This window comes from Sminthopsis crassicaudata, chromosome 5 (assembly GCF_048593235.1).
Source record: "Sminthopsis crassicaudata isolate SCR6 chromosome 5, ASM4859323v1, whole genome shotgun sequence".
Classification (NCBI taxonomy): domain Eukaryota; kingdom Metazoa; phylum Chordata; class Mammalia; order Dasyuromorphia; family Dasyuridae; genus Sminthopsis; species Sminthopsis crassicaudata.
In genome coordinates, this window is record NC_133621.1 from 104,968,245 (window position 1) to 104,992,952 (window position 24,708).

The 24,708-nt window shown below is 34.0% G+C and overlaps 1 protein-coding gene across 1 annotated transcript in view; it reads left to right on the forward strand.

The window, feature by feature from the left end:
• Positions 1–24,708, forward strand: part of DGKI (diacylglycerol kinase iota) — a 570,574-nt gene that overhangs the window by 322,513 nt on the left and 223,353 nt on the right. Inside the window, 3 exon segments of the mRNA XM_074267817.1 lie at positions 15,900–15,955; positions 18,187–18,249; positions 22,207–22,280. Coding sequence (XP_074123918.1) covers positions 15,900–15,955; positions 18,187–18,249; positions 22,207–22,280 — 193 coding nt within the window.

The following is a 24,708-nucleotide window of genomic DNA, read 5'->3' on the forward strand; positions in this document are numbered from 1 at the left end:
TTATTTGTAGATGAAACTGAAAATCTACTATGCACAACTTGTTATTCTACAAAATTATCATGTACATTTCATTTTTTTTCTTTTCCCTATAACTTCCATTAGCCACAAATAGGTATACACACATATACATCCATACACACACATATGTGTATATGTGCATATACACATATGTAAAATTATTTTATACATACTTCTATTTATCGGTCTTTTTTCTGCAAGTAGATAGCATCTTTCTTCATATGCCCTTTATAGTTTTTCCCCTTAGAATAGTAAAATAAAAAAGACTGCACAAGAAACTACAAATTTACCATGCAGTTTAATTTTTAAAGGTTTTAATTTAATTTCCAGCTTTAAGTTTTATAATTTTTTTATCAAAATATTTTCAAAATACATGCAATATAGTTTTCAGTATTCACCCTTGCAGAACTGTGTTCCAAATTTCTCTTCCCTTCTTCCCCTCTCCTCTGCTAGACAGCAAGTAATACAATATAAGTTAAACTTGTGCAGTTTATCTAAACATATTTCCACATTTATCATGCTGCACAAGAAAAATCAAATCAAAAAGGAAAAAATGAGGGAAAAAAATCAAACAAACAACAGCAAAAAAGTGAAAATAAAATGTTGTGATCCACATTCAGTCTCAATAGTCCTCTTTCTGGACACAGATGCCAGCTTTAATTTTCAAGAAGTTGTTCCTCTTATCAAGCTGAAATCTACCAGTACCAGAATCCAGGTCTACTGACTCTTAGTTCACACCTTTTCTTCATCATACCCTGCTATCCTTTTTCTTGTCTTTGTCATTAAACCACTCACTTTGTGGGAAGTGCCTTGTGCTTACTGATATGGCAGTGAATTTGTAGGGAATGTAGATAATGGACTTGGTTACCATCATTTGCTGATTGGATTCCTGCCCAGGACCTTAATCATTATTAATTTCTAGGGTTGCTTCTTTAAGTAACCACAAGATTCTCTTTTTCTCATGCCTAAGAGCATTTCTGTTTATCTTAAAACACATTTTGCGTCCAGAACAAATAAGATTAAATCAGTTTGAAATATAAAGAGTATTAATGCTGATATTTCAAACTATCATTGGGTGATCTTATAACTTATAATCCATAAGTTATTGGGTTAATTTTAGCTTAAGTTACAAGAACACAGACATATGACTTACTCTATAGATGGAAAGGAAATAAATTAGTATTTATTAAGCATCTATTATCCACTAAGCATTGTTCTAAACACTTTACAGATGTTATCTTATTTAATTCACAACAACACCCTTGGGAGGTAGGTGCAATTATAATCTCTGTTTTACAGTTGAAAAGCAGAAACAGAAAGAAGTTAAGTGACATGTTCAAAGTCACATGGAGAGGAAGTATTTGAGACAGATGGGAATTATCTAGAGCAGGCAATATTTTTTGAGTTTAAATTCACCAGTAAAAATATTGAGATGAACAGATTGGTGAATTTCAATAAAAAATTAAAAAAACATATTAACTACTTTTTATGTATTAGGAATTGGATACAGAGATACAAAATATTACAGCATGTGTCTTTGAGGAATTTGCGTATACTGCAAGAATATTATACATATTAAATTATAATGTGAGGTAGGGTGCAATGGTGGCAATGGAAAAAAAAAATCCAAACAAAATGGGAACATTTGAGGGGAGGGAACAAATTCATTGGGAAGGATCAGGAATAAAAGGCTTATCAATCCAGTTTTTTGGCTCTTCAATCAACCAATAAGTATTATTAAGTATTATTATATGTCAGGCACTGGGGATATAAATAACAAAGAATAAAATAAGCCTAACTTGAAAAGAGTTTATAATCGAATAGGGTGACAGCAAGTACTTATACAAATATAGAGTGAAGGAAAGAAGAACATAGTTGGGTATTGTCATATAATCTTCTGATCATCAATCTTCATCTGTCCTTTTTCTAAATAATTTACTTTGTAGTCTGTGTCAAGTCGCTTGTTAGGAGTTAGGGAGGATGCAGTTCCTGATCTCAAATTGTTCACAGTCTGATTGAGGATGATAAGTTATGTGCACTAAAAAGATGGATAACAGTAGACCCTCTTTGCCTTTGTTTCCTTATCTGTATAATGACCTGGAGAAGGAAATAGCAAACCACTCTTTTATCTTTGCAAGAAAATCCTAAATGGGGTCCCCAAGGGTCAGACATTCTTGAAACAAGTAAACAGTGTCACATGTTTTGTTTATTTTTATTTATTTTTGGACAAATAGAGTTAGGATTTCAATCTAGTTCTCCTTAACATCTACTTGATGGTAAGTACTTCAATACTATATTCTCCACTGCATCATATTACCTATTGTAGGAAAGTTGATTGGAGATGTAAGAAGAGTTTATACTGTTTAAGACCTTGAATGCCAACATAAATAGTTTGTATTATATTTTGTAGGTGAGTTAGATATTGATAGTTTTCAATTGGATTTTGACAGTAACTTCAGCTCCTCTGATTTGGAGGGTAGATCCATAAACTCTAAAATCTCCATTTAAGGAGATCAGCCATTTCTTCATTTCTTTCCTGACTGAACTCTTTTTGGACTTTTCCATCATGTCCATGAGCCAGATACCTTCTCCCCTTTCAGTTTTCTTTTGTGAGTCTCTCTCCTCTACTAATTAGAGTATAAGTTCCTTGAAAATAGAGACTTTCCTCTTTTTTTGGTAATTATATCATTAGTGCTTAGCTATCCCTGACATGTAATAGTTCTTAATAAATATTTATTGATTGACTGAAATGATATATATTTTAAGGATAATATCACTTTGGTTGTTATACATAAGATGGATTTGAAGTGGTGATAAGGAGACTATTTTGGAGGGCTGAATAGCAGTAATCTAGATATGGGATCTGAACAAAGGCGTTGGCATTGGTAATAGAAAAGAAGGACACATGTGAAAGATAGTTTGAAAAAGGAATCGACTTGGTAACTGGCTCCTTAATAGTGAGAGGAGAAGTGATGTAAGAGAGAGAGCAGTCAACTTTGGCTCTGGGTTCTGAACTTGATTGTTGGACAAATGAGCCATTGCTAGAAATAGTCAAGTCTCAGAGCTGGAATGGGAAGAAAGATGATTAGTTTTAGATGCACTACATTTGAGATGATGAAAGGTATTCATTTAGAAATTTGGAAGTTAGAAATGTAAGATTGGAGCTCAAGAAAATCTCAAGGGCTAGACATGTAGTCTGGGTAGTCATTTTGGTTGGGGTTATAGTTGAAGCCAGGAGTGACTAAGAGTGCCAAAGGAGAAAATCTGAGCTGCTAATATTGTCCAAGTCTCATTTTGCTGCCTGTGGCCAATGTAATATTCTATTTAAGCTGAAGATTCATTTCCATAGTGCTTGTTGAAAATTCATCTCTGTAATGACTTTTGAGGAACAGTGAATTGGAAATAGAAATAACAGATTTCAAGCAGTCAGATACCTGGGTGGAAAAATTCATTAAGCTTGAATTCTGATTCAGAATGCATTGCTTGAGGCAGAACTGCACAAATGAGCTGATGTGGAGAAATTGGAGACTGTGAATAATCTTATTCTGCAAGCTGCCATCACATATACTACCATACAGAATATCTCCTGCCCTGTAGTTTCAGTTTGGGCTCTACTTGTAGATGAGATCCAGTTTTGATTCACTTGTATCCCATACAAGAAAATTTACATGCACAACCGAAAAAAAGGCATTCTGAAAGCAGGCATGCAATAGAATTTGGAAAGTTAATTCAGTTTTATTCAATAAATACTTGTGAAACACCTTTTCTCTCTTCCTTTTTTCCTTTCTTCTTCTCCCTATTTTTCTCTTTTTAAAATGTATGCTAAGCATTGTGGGAAAGTTTAGTTAAAACAGACTTTGCTATCATGGAAAGTAGAGAAATATGCTAAGAAACAAGCACAAATAACTATAATGTAAAATAATACACCATAGAGGCATAAAAGAGGTATAAATAAACATGGGGAAGGGACATTGTTACTAAAATGGAAAGGGAAGATTCAGAATTTAAGAGCTAGACTTTAGAATGTTTATGTTAGTATATAAATTGTTCATTTTGTTCTGTTTCACTCAGTATCAGCTCATAAAAGTTTTTCTAGCTTTCTTTGAGATGGTCCATTTTATAATTTTTATGGTACAATAGTATTCTATTACATTCATATACAATAATTTATTCAGCCATTTTAAAATTGATGGATACCCCTTAGTTATTTGATATGATTAAAGTATCAAAGTATCTTTGATACTATTAAAGAACTATTAAAGTTCTTTGATACTATTAAAGAACTATTAAAGTTCTTTTGATATTATTTTGTGGACAGTATGGGAATTTGTTTTGCTTGACTTTCAGCACAAAGGTTTTCCTTTTTTTTTTTTTTTTTACCCTTCTTTCTCTTTGGGGTGAGATTCAATGTAGAGGAGAGAAAATAAATGCTCATTAATTGAAAAAAGAGAAAATTTCATTTGAAAAAGAATTGGGTTTAAAGGATGGAGATGTAAAATAATTGAGGGACAAAGAGAAGGCCACACCTATTTCACATAAAAAAGGTACCACCAGTAAAGGAAGCAAAGTGAGGAGGTACAGGAAGTATAGAAGGGTTGCATGGATGAATGATGCAATATTTATTAAATACTTATACACTGATGTGGGGAGTGAGATATTAAACTTCCTTTAGGACTTGGCATTTAAATTGAGCTTTGCAGGAATCTAGAGATTTTATGAGAAAAGAGCACAATCCAGAAATAAGGGACATATTTTTAGAAGGGCATAGAAGCAAGAGAAAGACTCTTCTGTGTCAGGAAAAGCAAATAGTCCAGTTTGACTAGAACATCAATTTTACAGGCAAGATTGGGCCACAATCATGGTAATATAGACTGGAGCCAAGCCATAAAGGGCTTTAATAGCCAAAAAGAGAGTTTTATATTTTATCCTTCAAACAAAAAAAATGAGCCACTGAAACTTCCTGAGTCGAAGTAGTAGAAAAACAACTTCCTGAGTAGTAGAACATGATCATGCTTAGACTTGTGATGTGGTACAGCCTTTGGGAATGATGTGAATTCTAATGCAGTCCAACATTTTCAAATGGTCATGAATGATGTCAACTATAACCAAGTTTTTACCCTGTTTCCCTTGTCAAGAATGGTGTGAATTCTAACCCAGTCCATCCTGTTCCCATTGTCATGAATGATTTCAACCCTAACCAAGTCCACCCTGTTCCCACTGTCAACTTTATCCGGCACCAAGGGAAGCTACATTCCTGGGACTATTTTTTCTTGAATGCATTGCCAAAGCTTGACCAACTTCCCAAAGCAGTAAAACCATGCAGATAAAGGACCCTTCCTTTCCCTAAGCAGGTGCAATAGAGATAATCTTGTCCTACAAGTATCCTTTGTGACTAAATGCTCTCATCATCCTGTATTAGCATATTCCTCTTCCCATCATACAATTGCTGATGTAGACATAGGTAACATGTGAGTTTATTCTTGACTAGGACCTTCCCTAACTTCTTCCTAACTCTCTAGATCTTGCCCTTACATCTCCTCTCCCTCTTTGCCTCTGACTTTTAAATGGTTCACTTCACTCAAGCACAGCCAGCTATTAGATCATTTTGATATGCCCATTTTGTTCTTTTTACAAAATAAAGGGACTCCTTGTGTCATTGAAAAGCCCTTTTGAATTTTGCACATTCTGAATCATTTTACAGAACCTGGTGCTTTATTATTTGGCATCATCTACTTGGAGATAATAACTGCAACTATTATACTAGTTTAGATGGACTGAATATAAAGTGAAGAGAAAGATAAAAAGAGGTGATAGGATTAGAAACTTACAGAACATTCACTACCACCAGGAAGACTAGCCAGTGAAGGCAAGAAAATGGATGTCAATTGAGAACAAGGAGAAAGTGATTGATGTCTCCAAAGGAAAAAAAAGAATTGAGAATCCCAAAGTATAGATAGTTCCCAATGTCAATAAACAGTTAAGGAAGATAGATGACTAAAAAAGGTTATTTGATAAAGCAAGTATGAAATCATTGGTAAAGTTGGAAAGACATGCTTCAGAAGCCATATTATAAGAGAGAAATAGGTGATGAGCACTAATGGAGGCATCTCTTTACAGTAAAGAAAGGAAGAAAGATTTCCATCTTTGGGCTCTGAATGGAATACAAGAGTAGATTGTGGAAGACTTGAGTATGTTTGAGGATAGTTGAAGAAGTTTTAGTGGAAAGGGGGGATTAGAGGAATATAATAATTATATTGGGGTTATGTATACATGAGATAGATGAGAGTTGAGGAAGTTCCATCAAATGTCCTTAATGTTCTCCACAAAATTGGAGGACAATAAAGGGTGTGGTTAGGAATTTGAAAAGAGATTTCAAAATTACTCTAGGGATTGAGATTGGGAGCAAACTTCAGAGAAATAAAATTGTAGCAACAGAAATCCAATTTAATGACTTCTATGAATTAAGAGATTTCTATGAATTAAGAGATTTCATTTATACCTTTATGAGCCATTCTATTGTCTATAATAAGTTATATAAATGGGCATTCTATATTTGTTTCTTTAAAGATTATTAATTCTCTATTTTGATGTAACTTAGATTTTTGCTATGAAAAGGTTGATAGATAATATGTTATAGGTGATATGGAACTCAATTCATTGAGGCCAATTATACAATTATTGTGTTTAATAGCTAAAGCTTAGAAAATTGCCAGAGTTTCAGAAATATTAAATGGCTTGACCTTGGATGGATAACTAGCGGTTGTCAGGGACAGAATTTGTATTCCAGTTCTGCAAGATCAGAAAGGAAGAAAGGACTTTAGGGGCTATCTACTCTAATACCCTTATTTCATAGGTTGGGATACTGAGGGCATAAAAAGAGTAAGGACTTGTTGAAGTATATACAGTTACTATTTGAAATGGATTTTGAACCTAGATCTTTGTAACTCTAGCTCCAGCACCCTATCCACTACTTCTTACTGTCCTGAATGTAGGTAGGTATAGGGGATATTCCATTTCTAAATTCTTTATGAAGTGTATTAAGTTATGTGCATCATTAAATTTCCAAGACTATTCTGGCTTGGACTGTGTATATATTTGAGTAATGTACTTGATACATATGATTCCAAGGTAGTCTGTTTATTTTCCTTGCTCATCCTGTAGTATTTTGGCTGCTTTGTGAATTTTGGCCAGGAGGCTTCCTTTGTCCTGATTTTGATAATATCACAGTGTTTGCTAAAAGTATGAGCACTCAAGCAAGCTGAGAAACAAAGCTCTAAAATGTCTGTAAGATTGAAGTAATACATGTTTTATATGTGTTTAAGACTGAGAAGCCTGTGCTGCAAAGTCATTAGATATGCCCCTGGGCTGTGAATTATGAGGATAGGAAGGCAGCAGACAGAAATAAGCCATTCAACCTCCTCTACCAATTGCCCAGTATCATTTTGTCCCCTTTTCCTTGGTAGGGATCCAATCATAAAACACTGGAACAGCTACATAAAGTATAGCCCCCCAAAAGAGTGTGCATTATATTTGAGGTTCCCTTACTACCCTCATAGGCAATGAATATTCCCATCATTGATATTGAAGGAATCCATTCAGTATATATATGCTATATCTATGTACATGCCTCAGTTGCTCTTTTTATCTCCCAGGGGTCTGGTTGACCCCTAGTAAGTCAACCATTCCTTGTTTTCTTTTCCATTTTCTAGTCTCTAAGGTTCCATTTGGCTCTTGCTTTTAATTCTATAGTTTGCCTGAACCAAGGAGTCTGCTGGTGATGCTGGAAGTCCAAGCTAAACTCAGATCAATAAATCAGAATTCTTTGGGATTGAGGTAGTGGGGCTTCCTAGAACTCTGCATGAATTCAGTCCCTTCTCTAAATCCTAAACCAAGGAAGGTCCTGGGAATCACCTCTATGTATGTTAGTCATATCTTAGGTCAGGGGCAGAAAAGTGGCTCAGAGGATTGCGCACAGACCTGAGTTTAAATCTGGCTTCACATACTTGCTAGCTATGTGATCTAGGGTGAGTCATTTAACTGCCTTAATTTCCTAATCTGTAAAATAAACTGGAGAAGGAGATAGCAAACCACTCCAGTATCTTTGCCAAAAAATCTCCATGAAAGGGTCATGAAAAGTCAGACACAAATGAATAACTATAACATATTTGAGATCTCTTCAAATACTCTTTCTCATCACTAAAATGTCATCAGGGCTAGGGATAACTTTTTGCCAGAACCTTTCATTTTCTTTCTTCTTCTTTCTTTCTTTCTTTTTTTTTTCTTATCCCAACTTTCATGAAGTATAATCTTTTTTTTAAAATAAATTTTATAATTATAATTTTTTGACAGTAAATATGCATGAGTAATTTTTTTTTACAACATTATCCCTTATAATTATTTTTCCAAAATTTCCCCTCTCTCCCTTTACTCCCTCTCCTAGATGACAGGCAATCCCATACATATTAAATGTGTTACAGTATAACCTAGATACAATATGTGTGTGTGAATCCAATTTTTTTGTTGCACGGTAAGAATTAGATTCCGAAGGAGTAAGTAACCTGGGTAGAAAGACAGTAGTGCAAACAGTTTACATTCAATTCCCAGTGTTCCTTCTCTGGATGTAGCTGTTTCTGTCCATCATTGATCAACTGGAAGTGAATTGGATCTTCTTTATGTTGAAGATATCCACTTCACTCAGAATATGTCTTCATACAGTATTGTTGTTGAAGTGTGTGTAGTGATCTCCTGGCAGAACCTTTCGTTTTTCAAATGCAGCTTTCATTTATTTTTTCTTATTCAAATTCTAGTCCTTTCCTATGAATTTATCAGAACCAAGTGAAGTCATGTCAGCAAGTATTTATTAATAACTTGCTTTGTATGATCACTTTGTTAACATGGGGGAGACAAAATTGAAAAAAAAAAACAGTCCTTACTTGCAAGAAAATACATTCTAATGGTGTTGGGAAAAAGATGTAAAACTTGCAAAAACTAGATCCACACAAGATGTGTACAAGGGAGATGACAGCTAATCTCAGAGGAGGGAAAGAAAGGCACTAGCAGCTGAGGGGACTTGCGTAGACTTTCTGTGGAAGATGGGATTTTAGTGAGCTAGGCAAACAAACAGGTAGACATGAAGAGGGATGCCATAGTAGGCTTAGGAAACAGCTAATGGAAAAGCAGGGATCGTAAGAAATGGAAGGCCAGGTTCAAGCCACATCAAATATAGTAAAGGGTTAATAGAAGGGAATAATGTATATGGAGACTTGGAAAGATAGGAAGGAAGCCTTATCTTTAAATGCCAAACTGAGAAACTTATCTTTGAAGTTAGAGGGAATAGGAAGCTACTGATATTTATTGAAATTTATTGAGAAGGCCAGGAAAGAGTTAAGAAAGACTTATAGAAGGGATATTGTATTAAATCAGGTAAGATGAGATGAGAGCTTGAATTAGAATAGAGGTATCAAATATGGTGGGCAATGCTTCCCAAATGTATCAGAATCTGAATTAAAAATATATTTAAAATAAAATAAAAATAGAATGGAACAGAGAAAATGTTAAAATATGGTTTTTCTATGTCAGTATGCAGCCTTAGGGATCCTAATGTTTGATTTAGTGGCTCCTATTTCTGCTTGAGTTTGGCTCCACTGAACTAAAGTTATAGCAATGCGAATGGAGGAAATAAAACTTACCTAAGAGATGTTGGAAAATTTTTGATGCCTGACTGGAAATGGAGATGAATAAGAGTTAGGAGTCAAAGATAATACTGAGATTGTGAGTCTAGATCTCTGGGAAGATGGTGATGACCTTGAAAGAAATAGGTAAGTTCAGAAGAGTGAAGGATGTGAGAATGAGGTTGGTGAGGGATAAATCTTGTTTTGGGCAAAATTACTTTAAATTGCCTAGGGGACATGCAATTTGAGGTGTCCGAAGGGCAATTGGTAATGATAAGCTAGAGGAAATATATTACCTTTTCAGGGTCCTTCTCAGTCTGTAAAGCATGAATAATTGTGTACTCCTGTGTTCTATTAATAATATCGATAATGGCAATAGATAGTAGTAGTTGAAACAAATTCTTTTATAGTTTTGTGACTTCTTATTATGATTCCGATCTTTTCCATGCATGGGACTAATTTCTTTCAACCTTTGGTGTCTAATTGTTTTCATGACTATCCTAGAATATAATTTAAGAAATAACTTTGGTATTGGAACCATGATACCTGCCTATTTAGGCTTCTTTATAGGGTATTTCTTTTATATACATTCTTTTGTTTCTTTTAAAAATCTGTTATTTAAATGAATTAGTACTTATTTTTTCTCTCCATCCTTCCCAACTACAAAAAAGGAAAAAAAAAAGAAAAAGAAAATTCTTTTAACAAGTAAGATTTGCCAAAGTAAACATATTTGCATACTGGCCATGTTCAAAAGCATGTCTCCTTCTGCATATTTAGTTTATCACCTTTGTCTGGCTATGAGGAACATGCATCATCATCAGTTCTCTTGAATAATTGTATTGATAAGAATTCTTTAATCTTTCAGAGTTATTCATTTTTTTTTTTTTTTTATAATTTATCTCTTTGAGGTGATAAAAAGCTATAAATTAAGAGAGGTGGGTCATCAATCCTTTGCTTCTTGCTATGTTCTTGGAGTGGACCATATAAGGGAACTAGAGTTAGACTTTATGTGATCCAAAGCAAAATGATATTTAATTAGCTTCTCTTTTCTCCCTCTGTTTTTCCCCCTGAGGCATTTGGGGTTAAATGACTTGCCCAGGGTCACACAGCTAGGAAGTGTTAAATGTCTAATATCAGATTTGAATTCAGGTCCTCCTGACACATGGCTGGTTCTCTATCCACTGCGCCACCTAGCGCAGAAGGGTATTCTTCCTCTGTTTTAGTGAACTCTTTACAAAGTACAAAATATGCTGTCACTTTGGGGGTGGATATTAAGTATTAAGTATTTTCTCCTTTTTCCCTCTGTTGTACAGTTCATACATGGCTTTCCCCCCATCTTCAGCAAAAAAATCATCCCAGAAACAAGAGGTTACAAGCAGCCTTCTGATTTTATCCTTCTCTCACTTCCACCATTTTTACCCTTCATTCCAATTACAAAGCAAGATTACTCAAGAATTTCTGATGTTGGGTTTGTAGAGGAGATGATTTAGGTGCTGTCTCAGCTAAAATTGTGGGACTCTATCCTACTGTCTTCAGAGGGGGCCATAAGTTAACTCAATTAGGGGTAGCATCAACCAGAAAAGAAAGAGAGAGAACTTCTCTAGATCATCACAAACACTGCTGTTCATTCCTGGACTCTCTATCACTTTGACTAATGAAAAAGATTCTAGTGGAAGAGCAGTAGGAGTATGTGAATATTTACTGCTCTTGAAATTCAATTTAGTTCTCAGATACCAACTCTGCTTTATCAATAGTTAGCCTGGGGGAAAACAAACAAACAAACAAAACAAACAAACAAACAAACAAACAAAAACTGGTACTATTACTATCCTCTCCTTTAACTTCCTTCTCCAAATTCCTTAACCTCCAAATTCTAACCCCTTCTCAGTTTATCTTGTGGTGACTGCTGGGATCTGGGACATATATACTTGTTTATCTTTCTGTCTCTTCACCACCCTAGGGTCAGTTGAGGGAAATTTCCATAGCATAACCCCTCCAAATTACAGAGCATCTGGAGAAGAAAAAGAGGAAAATGGAGAAAGCCCAGTCTCCATGGGCTCCATGTGACTTCAGGGCCCTAGATAAAGCTTTCAAGGAAAAGATTTGGGGTGCAGAATGAAGGGACTGGTAGTCTATGTGATATAACTAATGGCTTATACCTCCTATAAAGTATAAGTGATAGATACTGGACTAAGTCAGGATGACCTAGATTGAATTGAAGCCTTAAGTACTTATGCATGACACTGGGTAAGCCTCTCAGTCTTAGATTTCTTATCTGTGTAATGGAACTAATAGTAGGAGGGATACTTACCTTGAATGGTAGTAAAAATCTTATTGGGTTGTCCTATATGTTGTCTACATGTTATGAGCTGACCTGTATAAGATATTGCAAAATGTAAAGCAGTATTGTTCATTGCTATTGTTAGATGATGGTGGCAATGATGATGATGATGATCCATGATGATGTAAGGAGACAAGGTAAAATGCAGAGGCTAGTCTTTATTTTTTCCTTTTTGTTCTAGCAAAGTGAAAACTTCCCTTGGGATCTTAGCTTTAATGCAGATACTATTTAAGTAGCTCTTTCAGTCCAGATGGGGCTGAATGAGTAGAAAATAAAGGGGAAGATTCGCTCATTTTCTGAGTAGGGAAGGGCAGTTTAAGAAGACTTACATGAAATTCTAGCATTGAGGGAGCTAGAGTCTAATTGTAAACTGAAAATTACAGGATTGGGTCATGGTTTTGTAGACAGACCTGTTCTGGGCTCTAATTATGAAAATCACTTCATCTAGATTGAAAATGAAGAAGATGAGAAGGAACTGGAGAAATGACCTATTTTAAATCTTGCTTCAGGTTGGATTATATGTAAAGCATCAGAAGGAAATATTTTCCTCACTATTTAGGGCTTTAATGACACTGGAGCATTGGCCTGCTGGCCAAATATTTCCCCTATTTAAAGTTTTCATTTTCTTAAATTATTGCTGGGGTCTTATTACTGCAAAAATGTCAATAGACTTGTACCCAATAGTGGCTTAAACCCAATCTCAGAGATGCCATCTCTGCCCCAGTTATAGCTTTAAATACTGAAGTTTTTTTTTTCCCTTAAAATTAACTTTAAAATATTTTTTTAAATTAAGTTTTATTTTAAAATTTATTTTTAATTCAAGGAACAAAATAAGCACTTCCACAATATAGTAAATAAATTTAGATTCTTGCCACAATGTAAATCACATTACTTGTCATTGCCTCTTGCTTTTACTATTATAGGAGCCTCCTAATTGGCCTCTTTGCCTCCACTTTCTCCCTTCTCCAATCCTCTTTTGCACAATTGTTAAATTGATAGTCTTAAACCATGTGTCTGATCATGTCTCTCCTTTACTAAAATAGTGAATTTCTCTGTTTGGAACCAAAATCCCTTCACAGTCTGTATCTGGCCTGTTTTTCCAGACTGATTTTACATAATTCATAGGACAAAAGCACCTTCACATCATAGATTCAAATGGGAACTTAGACAATGGACCTTAGAGCCATACTATTTTATAGTTTATTAACTGGGAACCAGAAAGTTTTAATAACTTGCCTAAGGTCATCCAGATAGTAAGTGGCTCATATGTTATATATTCTAGGCAAACAGACATATAGCATGTCCTTAAAAGTAGCACTCCAACTACTGCCTCCAGCCACTTGCAAAGTTATGTCTCATATATGGAAGACCCTCTTCTTCTATAGTTTTTGGAATCTTGCTAGGGATTAATAGATACAGCTAGGTATCTACTTCTTACCAAAAAAGAAACCCTTTTCTGATTTACCTAAATATCCCCAAGATTCCTTTGTATTTAAATAATTATTGTTATTTGTATTTATTTGATTGCTAATACATCATTTCCCCCAATAAAATATAAACTCCTTGAGGGCAAACATTAATTTTTTTTTACTTTGTATCCTAGTGCCTAGCATAGTATTCGGGGTATAATAAGAACTTAATAAATTCTGGCTGAATTTTTTTTTTCATTGAAATGGACAACAAATAAGGAAATGGACAACAGATGGACAAAATCTTATGTTTTAGTGAGTACCTCATTAATATGAATCAATTGGAAAGGCCACTCTTACTTAAAGAATATACATACATATGTGCACACATATATACCCATATATAATATATTTGAAATTTCAAGTATGTATAGTAACACATTACCAAGTCTAATTTATGTTAGACCTGTGTTCAGTGAACAAATGAGGACTATTTATTTTTCACATTTTAATTCATATACATATATATATATATATATATATATATATATATATATATATATATATATATATGTATGTGTGTGTGTGTGGTTGCTGTTTTATACTCAAAAGTTTGTTCTCTTGAGTATGTTATACATTCCCCTGCAACCCTCTTTACATTATTAATTTCCTTTATGAGCCCTTTTCTTTTCTTTCTTTTTTTTTTTTTTTTTTCTTTTTCTTTTTCTGAGGCTGGGGTTAAGTGACTTGCCCAGGGTCACACAGCTAGGAAGTGCTAAGTGTCTGAGATCAGATTTGAACTCAGGTCCTCCTGAATTCAGGGCTGGTGCTCTATCCACTGTGCCACCTAGCTGCCCCCGGGGAACCCTTTTCTTCCTGAGCAATACAAAGTTTAACTGCAGCCCATTCATATTGAATTTTGAAATAGGAGAGGCTGAAATAATAGCATTTTGTTGTGCCTGAAAGTAACTGTTAAGTCAGGGTATCAGAGATAATGAGATTCAAGCCTTCTATCATTTGGGCCCAGACAGATGTATAATTTTTATCTCCACTGATTGTTGGAAAAGGAATATACTTAACCTGGGATGGAGAGGTGTTTTTTTGTTTGTTTTTTTTTTTTTAATAGTCAGTTGTCGTCCTCGCCCTTTCTATGACTCCTTATTTTATCAGAGATTACCTGGCTCCATTCCTTCTTCTGAAGAAACAACAAGTAATGGAGATCATTCAGTGGTAACTGTAAACTGCTCTAAAATGCCAGATAATTCTCCTTCTGACAATTTGATGTCCTCTGTCAGTTTCCAGGTCATGAGATTGTATTTCTTTCCTAATGGTTTTGAATAGATATTGCCAGGATGATTTCCTGAGACCCTGTAGTTGAGTCTCTGCCAAGACCTAGTGAACTGACACCTGGATGTTTCTCTTCATTTACCTGCCATTAAAAGGAAATAAACATTCAGAATAGCAACAAGCCCCCAACTGTGTTCTGCCAGTCAGATTACTAATGGGAACTGATTTGGAGAAAAGGCCTAGCTCTCAGATTGGATTAGGGAGAGTGTGAGCCAAAATAGGGGGGAGGCAAACAGCTGATAGGTGATTCTTTAACAATGTCTTAGAGTTTTAGTTACTGAGAGAAAACTCTGTAACTTTTCATTAAGCCATTTTCAGATGCTCTCAATTCAAGGGAATGTTTTCTGTGCCTGGTAGTGGCTTTGTCTCTTTCTGGTGCTCCTAGAAGAGAATTAGAGAGTCTCAAAGCTCAGAGCATATTAGGATGATGGGTATCCTTATTAAACCCTTCAAACTCATAGAATGTGGTCAACATTTTTCTTTTAAAAGTAAATATTGTCTGTCAGTCTTTTGTTTTCCACAATCATTTTGAAATCTCTCCACTCTTAGAATTTCTTGAAATAAAGAAAAATCAGTCAAACAAGCAAACAAAAAATTGATATGTGGTTGCTACCTCTTTGCCAAGAAGAGGTAGTTTTATTTCATTATTTCTTCTCAATGGCCAAGATTAGACTAAAACTTTTCTAGTTGTACTTTAATTATAATATAAAGCCAGGAATATGTTTATCAGACCATCTGCCTTTGATGAGTGCACTAAACCAAAGAACGCTGCAAATTCTGTCAAAAGCAAGAGAGCAGATGGCACATTACAAATTCCTCATTATTGTCTTGCCTGGAATTTGTCACATTTCATCCTATTTGGAGGATGTATACATGGCATAGGGAGAACATCCCTGGGAACAGTGTAAATTTCTCCATCTTTTCTCCAATACTCCTTTCCTCCTTTTTTCTTCCCTATATTGATAACTACTAGAATGTTTAGGCTGAATACCCAGATGGCTTCCTGCCCAAGGGAAAGATGGCAATGAAACTCCTGAAGCTACAGGCAATGCTACTCGAGTAGCTGTCTTTAACAAGATTATTATAACAATGTTTACTTTTTCTTCTTTACAGAAGCAAATCCAGAGAAATTCAACAGTCGCTTTAGAAATAAAATGTTTTATGCAGGGGTGAGTATGGACCTTTCTTCTTATTTTTTTTTTTTTTTTTCTATTTAAAATTTTTTTAGCTGCAGTAACAAAATGTTTCTCCCTTCATGGAGGAAATTCTATTCCTGTGGTTCACCAAATATATTGGAGTGGAGGAGTGGAGGTAAAGGAAAAGGAGATAGAGAACATGGAAGTACAAAGATTTAAGAATTTAGTACAATTATGTAAATGATAGATTCCATAGCTTGGCTGGAAAAAAGTCACTGTTACTATAATGCATATATACATATATACATACATAAATATATACACAAATCCACCATTATACAAAGATACATATATATGCTTTAATTCTTTATGGATTCTTGATTTCTTTGGTGAGTAATTGTTTTTATGACTTTTAAGTATTTAGTGATTAACTCTTTAGAATGATCCTCTTCAAATGTAGCTAGGTTGGTTCTGAACAATGAACAAATGATATTTAGCAAACATTACTTTTGTTGTTGTTTTGTGTTTTTAATATCATCTGTGTTTCTTGGTATATCCCATTCTTTTCCCCTTCCAAAGAACTATCACTTATAGCAAAGAAAAAAAAATTCATTATAATCAACACATCAAAAATGTTTGACATTATAGGCAGTGTCTGCTAGCTCTGCAAAAAAGCTGAAGAAAATGCTTTTTCATATATTTTCTTTGAGGGAATGGCATGCCATGTAGAGTGCTAGATATAGAGGCATGAAGGCCCAAATTTGAATCCTACCTCAGACATTTACTAGCTGTGTGACCTTAAGAAAGTCATTTAACTTCCCTTAATCTCTATTTCCTCATCTGTAAAAATGGGGATAATAGAATTTATTTGTTGCAAGGAAAAAATTAAATAAGATTCAAATCCCATCTTTGATGTTTACTAATATGTGACCATGGGGGGAAAAAATCATTTAAACTCTTTTATGTCTCAGCTTTGAAAAACATAAGTGCTATCCAAATGTCAGAATAATTATCATTTTTTTTAGTTACTCCCAAAATGCTAGAATAATGGGACCAAATCTCCTAGTACATTCATTCACAATTTCAGCAACAACAAATTTCACTATATAGGCAAAAACAATGCAAGATGAAAGGGTACAGAAGTGTTGCTGTCTCTGTGCTGGTAAAAGTGTCCTCAACAAGAAATCTGAGTTCTTTGAGAATATCAAAGTGAATCTTTTTGTTCTGGAAATAAAGGTTTGGGAAATACATCTTTAAGTAAGTGGAGATAGGACTAGTTCTGTTTGTTGTTGATTTTTTTTTTTCCACCCTTTTCTTCCTTTTAAGTTTTAAAGTCTTTGAAAACCCTGTGTTGCTGTTGGAGCAGCCTCAGAGAAAAGAGAATGGGTAGCATGAAGCAAGAGATGAGGACATGGCTAGGAGGGAGGGAGACTTAAGCAAAGGCTGAACTAATATAATCTGTTGTTAATGTAGGGATCTGGTCACAGGCTTTCTGAATAAAAAGTTCTTGGGGGTGGATTAACTGATTCAGTGAGTCTTATGTGCTGAAAATGGGAAATCCCAGATGAGTCAAGAATAAATGGAATCTTCAAAGTCTTATATGGAATTATATGTGTGCTTAAAGATTCCTGGGACCCTCCCCCTAAGAAGTATAGCAAAGACATTTCTTAGGGGAGAGTGAAATTGAAGGGAGAAGAAAAAAAATTCTAGAACCATATTTTAGGGAGCTTTGAAGTTAAACTTACATCATTAGATAGAAAAATTGGGAATTGGGTAATAATGACAAAGTAAATAGTATTTTTTCAACAACAGAGAGTTGAGAAGACTAGGGAGTAAAAAAAAAGGAAGAAAGAAAAAAAAAGAAGGAAGGGAGAAAGAGAGAGAAAAGAAAAGAGAAAATTATGTAAATGAATTTTAGAATTGGCTCTTAAAATTTGCAAACTATGGAGGTCTGTTTACTTCTTTCCTTCCTTTAGCTAATAAGTGGAAAACTTGACCATAGCTAGTGTTATTCATGTTTATTGTTTATAATCTAAAACAGAGATATACCCACTTAAAGCTCATAAGCAATTCAGTACAGGTGTAGCAAATGACTTCATATTTAGTAACTACTACATGGAGCTAGAGATGGTATTAGTGATTTATTTAGTGACACATATATATTTAATTTATATATAATGTAATTTATATAATGTGTGTTGGTTTGTATATAAAATTTACATGTATGAATATTTTCTTTTCACTTTTTCTTCTTTGTGGTCCAGGCAGCCTTTTCTGACTTCCTGCAGAGAAGCTCCAGGGATTTATCCAAACATGTCAAGGTTGTGGTAAGTACAGAACATAGAGAACAATCCCTTCTGACTCTTAAAGGCAGGTGCATTTCTTCAGGTGAAACATTAATTCTACCCATGTATGTTGAATTGGACTTGAAGAGTAATAGTGGTAGAGGGGAATTGTATTACTGATACAGATAATAGCTAACAATAATAAGTAACATTTATATGATGCTTACTGTGTGCCAGACCTCATGCTAATCTCTTTACAATTATTCTTATTTGAGCTTTATAACAACCTGATTATCACCCCCCTTTTATAGATGAAGAAACTGAGGCAAAGAGGTGTTGCTCAGTTACACAACTAATAAATGTCTGAAACTGGATTTGAATTCTGCTCTTCTAGATTCCAAGCCCAGTGCTTTATTCATTTTATGACCTATCTTCCCTAAAGAAACCCAAGATCAAAAAGGTGACTTAGGCAGGTCATTTAAACTCTCATGGCCAAAGTATTCTCATTTGTAAAATGAATGGGCCAGCCAAGGAAATCACTGGGATGCATTCTAGTATCAGCGTTCTGTGATTCTTTAAAGTAATAAGCTTACACCATTAATTAGTGATAAAAATTTCATATCAGGTTATTTGGTCAGAAACCTTCAATAATGCCTTTGCTGCATCTTCTGGATGACTAAGTGACTTTGGGTATTTCTCAAGGATTACACTTCTGAAATGCAAATTCCAGTAGCTATTATGAAGTTGTAAAGACTTTAGGTAAAAATCTTCGAATTTTTCTGGAGGAAGAATTGCTGCCTGATGACCAGCATAGAGAGGCCATTCACTGCCTTGTCAGCAGCATGGTGAACTCTTTGTTCATAGCATCTGTCAAAGAACATCTACTACTGTGAGTGATTGAGAGGCAGCATCCTCCATGATGAAATGACAGATTCTTGTTTTTTTTTCAAGTATCTTGTCATAGTTATAGATTTTATCATAATTCAAAAGAAAAAAAAACATATCATATGAAACTTCTTTTACATAGCATAGAAAGGCAAAGTTCCAGCTCATCAACTGCTACCATCCCAAATAGAATGCATGTGTATTTTTTCATGCTAACCCTCTACTTAATGGTAATATGATAATATCCTACTGTATTATGGTGAACTACTTTTAAACTTAGACTTGTTTTACATCTTGTTTCCATTGATCTAGGACAGAGATTTTTCCACAGTGTAATTTAAGATTCGGATTTGCTTGATTAACTATAGAATTTGTATTTTGGCTCTCTTCATATTGCCGTTCCTCTTTTTTTCAGTTAGTGGGTTTTGGTTTTTTTTTTGAAAGTTATATTGTTATCTTTTGTACTTTATGCCACAGTCACAGAGTAATATATAAACTTCCCCCAGAAGAAACTTTTGTAATAACAGTAACAAAATTAAGCAAAGTAAAGTTACAGTAATATCTTGCATTACATAAAGTATTTTGTACCTGTAACTTTCCACCTCACCACTGAAAAGAGGGAAATGTCTCATCATCTCTCCTCTGCAGTCAGTATTGATCATTGCATTTAATCAGAGTTCAGATGACTTTGTGTGTGTATGTGTTTTAAATTTACACAATTATATTTGTTATGCATGTTGTTCCCTCGCTTATCTTTCACTCTTCTTCAGTTCATATAAGTCTTCCCATGTTTGTCTGAATTCCTTGTATTCTTAACTCCTTATAGACCAATAATGTTCCATCAACATTGTGTTAGACATCTTATTTTTGACCCATTAAGATCTCTTTGTCCTGTACCTTGTGACAGACTCTCTCAAACTCCCTTCAGCTTTTTTTTTGCATTGAAATCAATTAAAAATTATTACTCTCTCGTTTTCTGTCTTTCTCTATGCTTCTTTATTTCATTTACTGATTTATACATACATCTAACAAACTAAAGATAAAATATATTTTCATTCATTTCCCAAATGATAACCTGGGAGGAAAACCAAAAACTAAATAAAAATAAGCATATAGATTTTATGTGGTGATTGTGGAGATTAATTACATGAATGTATCTGTGTTGTATTTGACTTTCAATGCTAGTTGGGAAACAAAGCAAGAGGGAAGAAGAAAAGCTACAAAGACAAATTCGTTTTTGGTTAGTTAGCAGCAATTTGGGAAGGATGTTCTTTTTAGAGAAGGTAAAAAATCTAGTAAATGAAAAAAAGATTTGCTGTTCTAAAATGGCCTAATGTGGTAGAGATCTAGATTTCTGGGTGCAGATGGACAAGAAATTTTGACTCTAAATTAAGAAATATAAATGAATTACAAAGGAATGATGATAAATATTATCAAATTGCCTCTCTATATCTTTGCTTTTAAAAAGTCTATAAGTATTGATTTTTACATGTGACATTTCATTATACTCTTTGAATTTGAAATATAATATAGAGATAGCATGTTGTTTAGGGTCAACCTTGAAGTCAAGAGGAATTGTGTTCAAGTTGTATTTTTGACACATGCTGTCTTTTTAACCATGGACAGGTCATTTAATATATTAATCTTCAAGCAACTCTATAAGATTATATGATTCAGATGAAGAAACTGAGGAAGATAGCTGGAAGTCATTTGTCATTGTTTGGAAATATCAATTTAACATCATTTTCTCTTAATCCTATATCTTGCTCTCAGAGAGAAGAGTGAACAGTGATTATATGTGGGTTATATATACATGGGGAAAATCACACAAAGAATATGGGTACATAGTCAACATATGGAGAACTTGGTGGTTACTGTTGTCTTTGATCCTATAAATTTGCCACTGTCTTCTGTACAAAAGAAAGGCTTATAAACCCAATAAAAGACTAGTTAGAACAGAGAATAAAATGCTTGGCAAGGAGAAACAAAGCTGTTGATACCTAGAAGGAAATAAATCCAACAGACAATAATTCTGTGAGATTACCAGAAGACACCTAAGCTTCACCTAGCTCTTTCTCCTTTTTCTGAGCTATAGCTACAGTTTTCCATTTAGGAGCTATTCTTGGGGCAATCTATTATTCTGGCCACAATTTATTAAGGTTAGTTAAATCTTATTCTGAAAGATGAGAATTATAGCTCCATTAACCTATGCTTTATGAAGCATTAAGCCTCAACTGTACCAGAAGGCAGTAGAAGCCCAAACTAAAGTTAGGTCTATTCTTACTTCTTTCTTTTCTATGATCTCCTCTGATTTCTTCAGTTCAACTTGCATCTGATTTATGATCAGAAACCCAAGAATTTTTATCTCTTATTACATTTCCCTGATAGTGTAAAATATCCCAAAGACTACTTCTTCATACCAAAACTGAGTTGGGTGAAACTGTGAGAAAAACATTTTTCAAACTTCTGCCACCAGGCCTCTTCATTCTGAGAAAATTGGTAGCTAGATAGCTTACTTTAATAATAAATTCAATCCTTTTAAATAGTTTAAAAAAAAAAAACCCTGTTGGAAACTGAATAGCAAAGCAGATCATGTAAAATTTGGTCATGGTAAAAATGAGATCAATTAATTGTAGAGAGAGGAGGTCTGAGGTATACATAATGGAAAGAAATATTATTTTGGAATCAAGATCCAAGTTTAAGTTCAAGCTGTGGTACTTTATTAAGTGAACTTCAGTTTTCTCATTAGTAAAACAGGAATTATATTATTTACAGGATTTCTGTTTTACAGGATTGCTATAAGGGAAGTACTTTTTAAACAGAAAGGTGCTACATAAATGTGAGTTTTTAAATAGCAATAATCATCTTTATGGACAACAATAACAACAACTAATGGTGATAATATGTAGAAATTCTGGTTATTTTAGCATTTCAAAAAAAAAATAACATTCTCAATTTTAGTCCAGTGAGAACTATAGCATGTATTCATTAGAATAACTGGTATTCATGTTTCTCAAGAACAAGGTCAAAGAGAAGGGGAGAGAGTAGCATATGTTTTCAACCCCAATATTTAATTTATTTTAAAGTTCTTCCTTTATTTTTTGATTGTTACAGTGTGATGGAACAGACCTCACCCCAAAGATTCAAGAGCTGAAGTTCCAATGTATAGTGTTTTTAAATATACCCAGGTATGTATGTGTTGTTTTTATTTTGTTTTCATGTTAGAAATCCTTTAGTTATAGGAGAAAGGAATAATTTATTCCCATAGTTAAAAAGTCATTAAGCTTGGGCATTTTGCTTCTATATTAGGTTTCTCTAGTGAAGTACACGGTGTATTATTTTCAAACAGGAGAAATCAGGGGACTCAGTAATATTTTATATTAGTTTAGTACCTCATAGTTTTTCAGAGCACATAGACATTTATTATGTCACTTTAGTTTCAATAGTAACCCTTTGGGATATCTGGGGTGTGATTTGTCCTTATTTGCTAGCTGCAATAATGGAAATACCAAGAAGTTAAATTATGAAAAGATCATGGTTTGAATTTGTAGCAAAAATACGATGGGAGCCAGATCTCCTAGATTCTCCGTGTTTCTTTACTCTTTTGCTAGACACTGTTTTCTACCAACTGTTCTGTACTATTCTGGGTAGAAATGTACAAAAGGACAGTAATATATTTATTTTGTTTCCTACAGCCCTGATTTAGCTTTAAATACATGGTTTCCAAATAACAATAAACATAAACAATATTGAAATAGAATCCTCTCATCCATCACTAATTATAAAATAAAAAATAATATTAAAATGAACCTCATTTTTGGTGTCCTCCTATCACTGTAATAACAGAGCTGTGTGGATAGAAATCATAATGGTATCTTTTTTTTAAAATTTATTTATAAGTTTTTTTTGACAGTATATATGCATGAGTAAGTTTTTTTTTTTTTTTAATAACATTATCCCTTGTATTCATTTTTTCAAATTATCCCCTCCCTCCCTCTACTCCCTCCCCTAGATGACAGGCAATCCCATACATTTTACATGTGTTACAATATAACCTAGATACGATATATGTGTGTAAATCCCGAAATCATAATGGTATCTTAAAACCTGTTCTATTGATGCCATGGAAAGAGTGCTGTGTTTGGAATCAGTAAATATAGATTCATATCCTAGTTCTGCCTACTTTGGGTATATTAATTAAGCTTTCTGGGTCTTAATTACTCATTTGTAAGATGAGGAGGTTGACTAGATGACTACGAAGGTCCTTTCCAGTCTTAAATCAATGATCTCATGTTAGAAGCTTTCTTGTCTGACTTTTATGCATTTTGATAGTTTGCCTATCTGGCATAACTGCTCCTTTCTAAAAATGAAGATGATGAGTTCCTCTAGAACATGAGTTTGGGAGAATAAATTCCAGGAATATATTCCAAGAGAATGCAGTGACAGGTCAGGTTATTTGGTATAAAAGTGCCTTTTTATATTTGCAGTCTTTTCAACTCAGTTTATTCCATTTGACTTTCTATTCACATTTATGGACCCTTTACAGAATCATTGAACCCCATTTCAGATTTGAAAACCACCCAAATTTTATAAATGATCGATTAGATGATTTGTTCCTCATTTCTTTGTTTTGAGTGCAAGAATGGCATGGGAAATTGTGTTGTAAATTTCCCATTTCTGTTAATTACACCTGAAAACTCTGTGATCTAATTTTGGATTTCCAAACCATTCTTATGGGGTCCTTAACTGATTTTTATTGTTGTTATTTTGAGATTTGAGGGGGATTATTTTTATGTGTATGATAGGGGAAAAGTATTAATTGGATAGTCTTTTTCTCCCTCAGTGAGTATTTAAATACATTGTTCCTCTTGAAGACTTCAGAGGAGCTAACCAAGAACCAAAGCTTAAGTACCCACAAAATAGTCCAAGAATAATGTTACATTCTATACTTTGATTTCTGAACTTAAAGTTTCAAAGAGAGATACAACATCATTTGATAATTGAAAGTTAAACAAATCCATATTCAAACTTCTTTTGTATCTGGACAACTTAGGCAATGTTAAATTGAAGTGTATATCACATAGAAATAGTTTCTATGAGGTTTCTCTTGAATATATTTTGTGGATACATAGGCTTAGAACGGTCATTTATGCCATTAGCCTAGGGAATTGAAGATTTAAATATTTTAAAAGATTGTTTAGTTTTTTAAGGTTGACATTTTTATCCCCTCTTTCTCAGTTCTTTTCTTTCTCTTCCTGCTCTTGTTTCTTCTCTTCTCTTTATTCTATTCCTCTTTTGCTGTATATATTCATTATCTTAGTAATTCTTAATGCACAAGAATTTATTAAGTACTCAATCTTATGAGTAAAGTAAATTTCTTATAGTGCTATCTTTCAGCTTTATTTTCTATCTTCCCTAGTATATACTAATATTCCTGCCCTAAAGACTAATGCTATTTAGAGTCCATCCTTACTCCTACCAATGTTATATAGTCACATAGCTGCAGGTGAATCACAAAACAAAGTTGGTCAACAATGAATTGGCTAGCACAGTCCTCTTAGGATACGAATATGACCAGTTTTCTGAGGCAAGATTTGAACTTAGGTTCTCCTGACT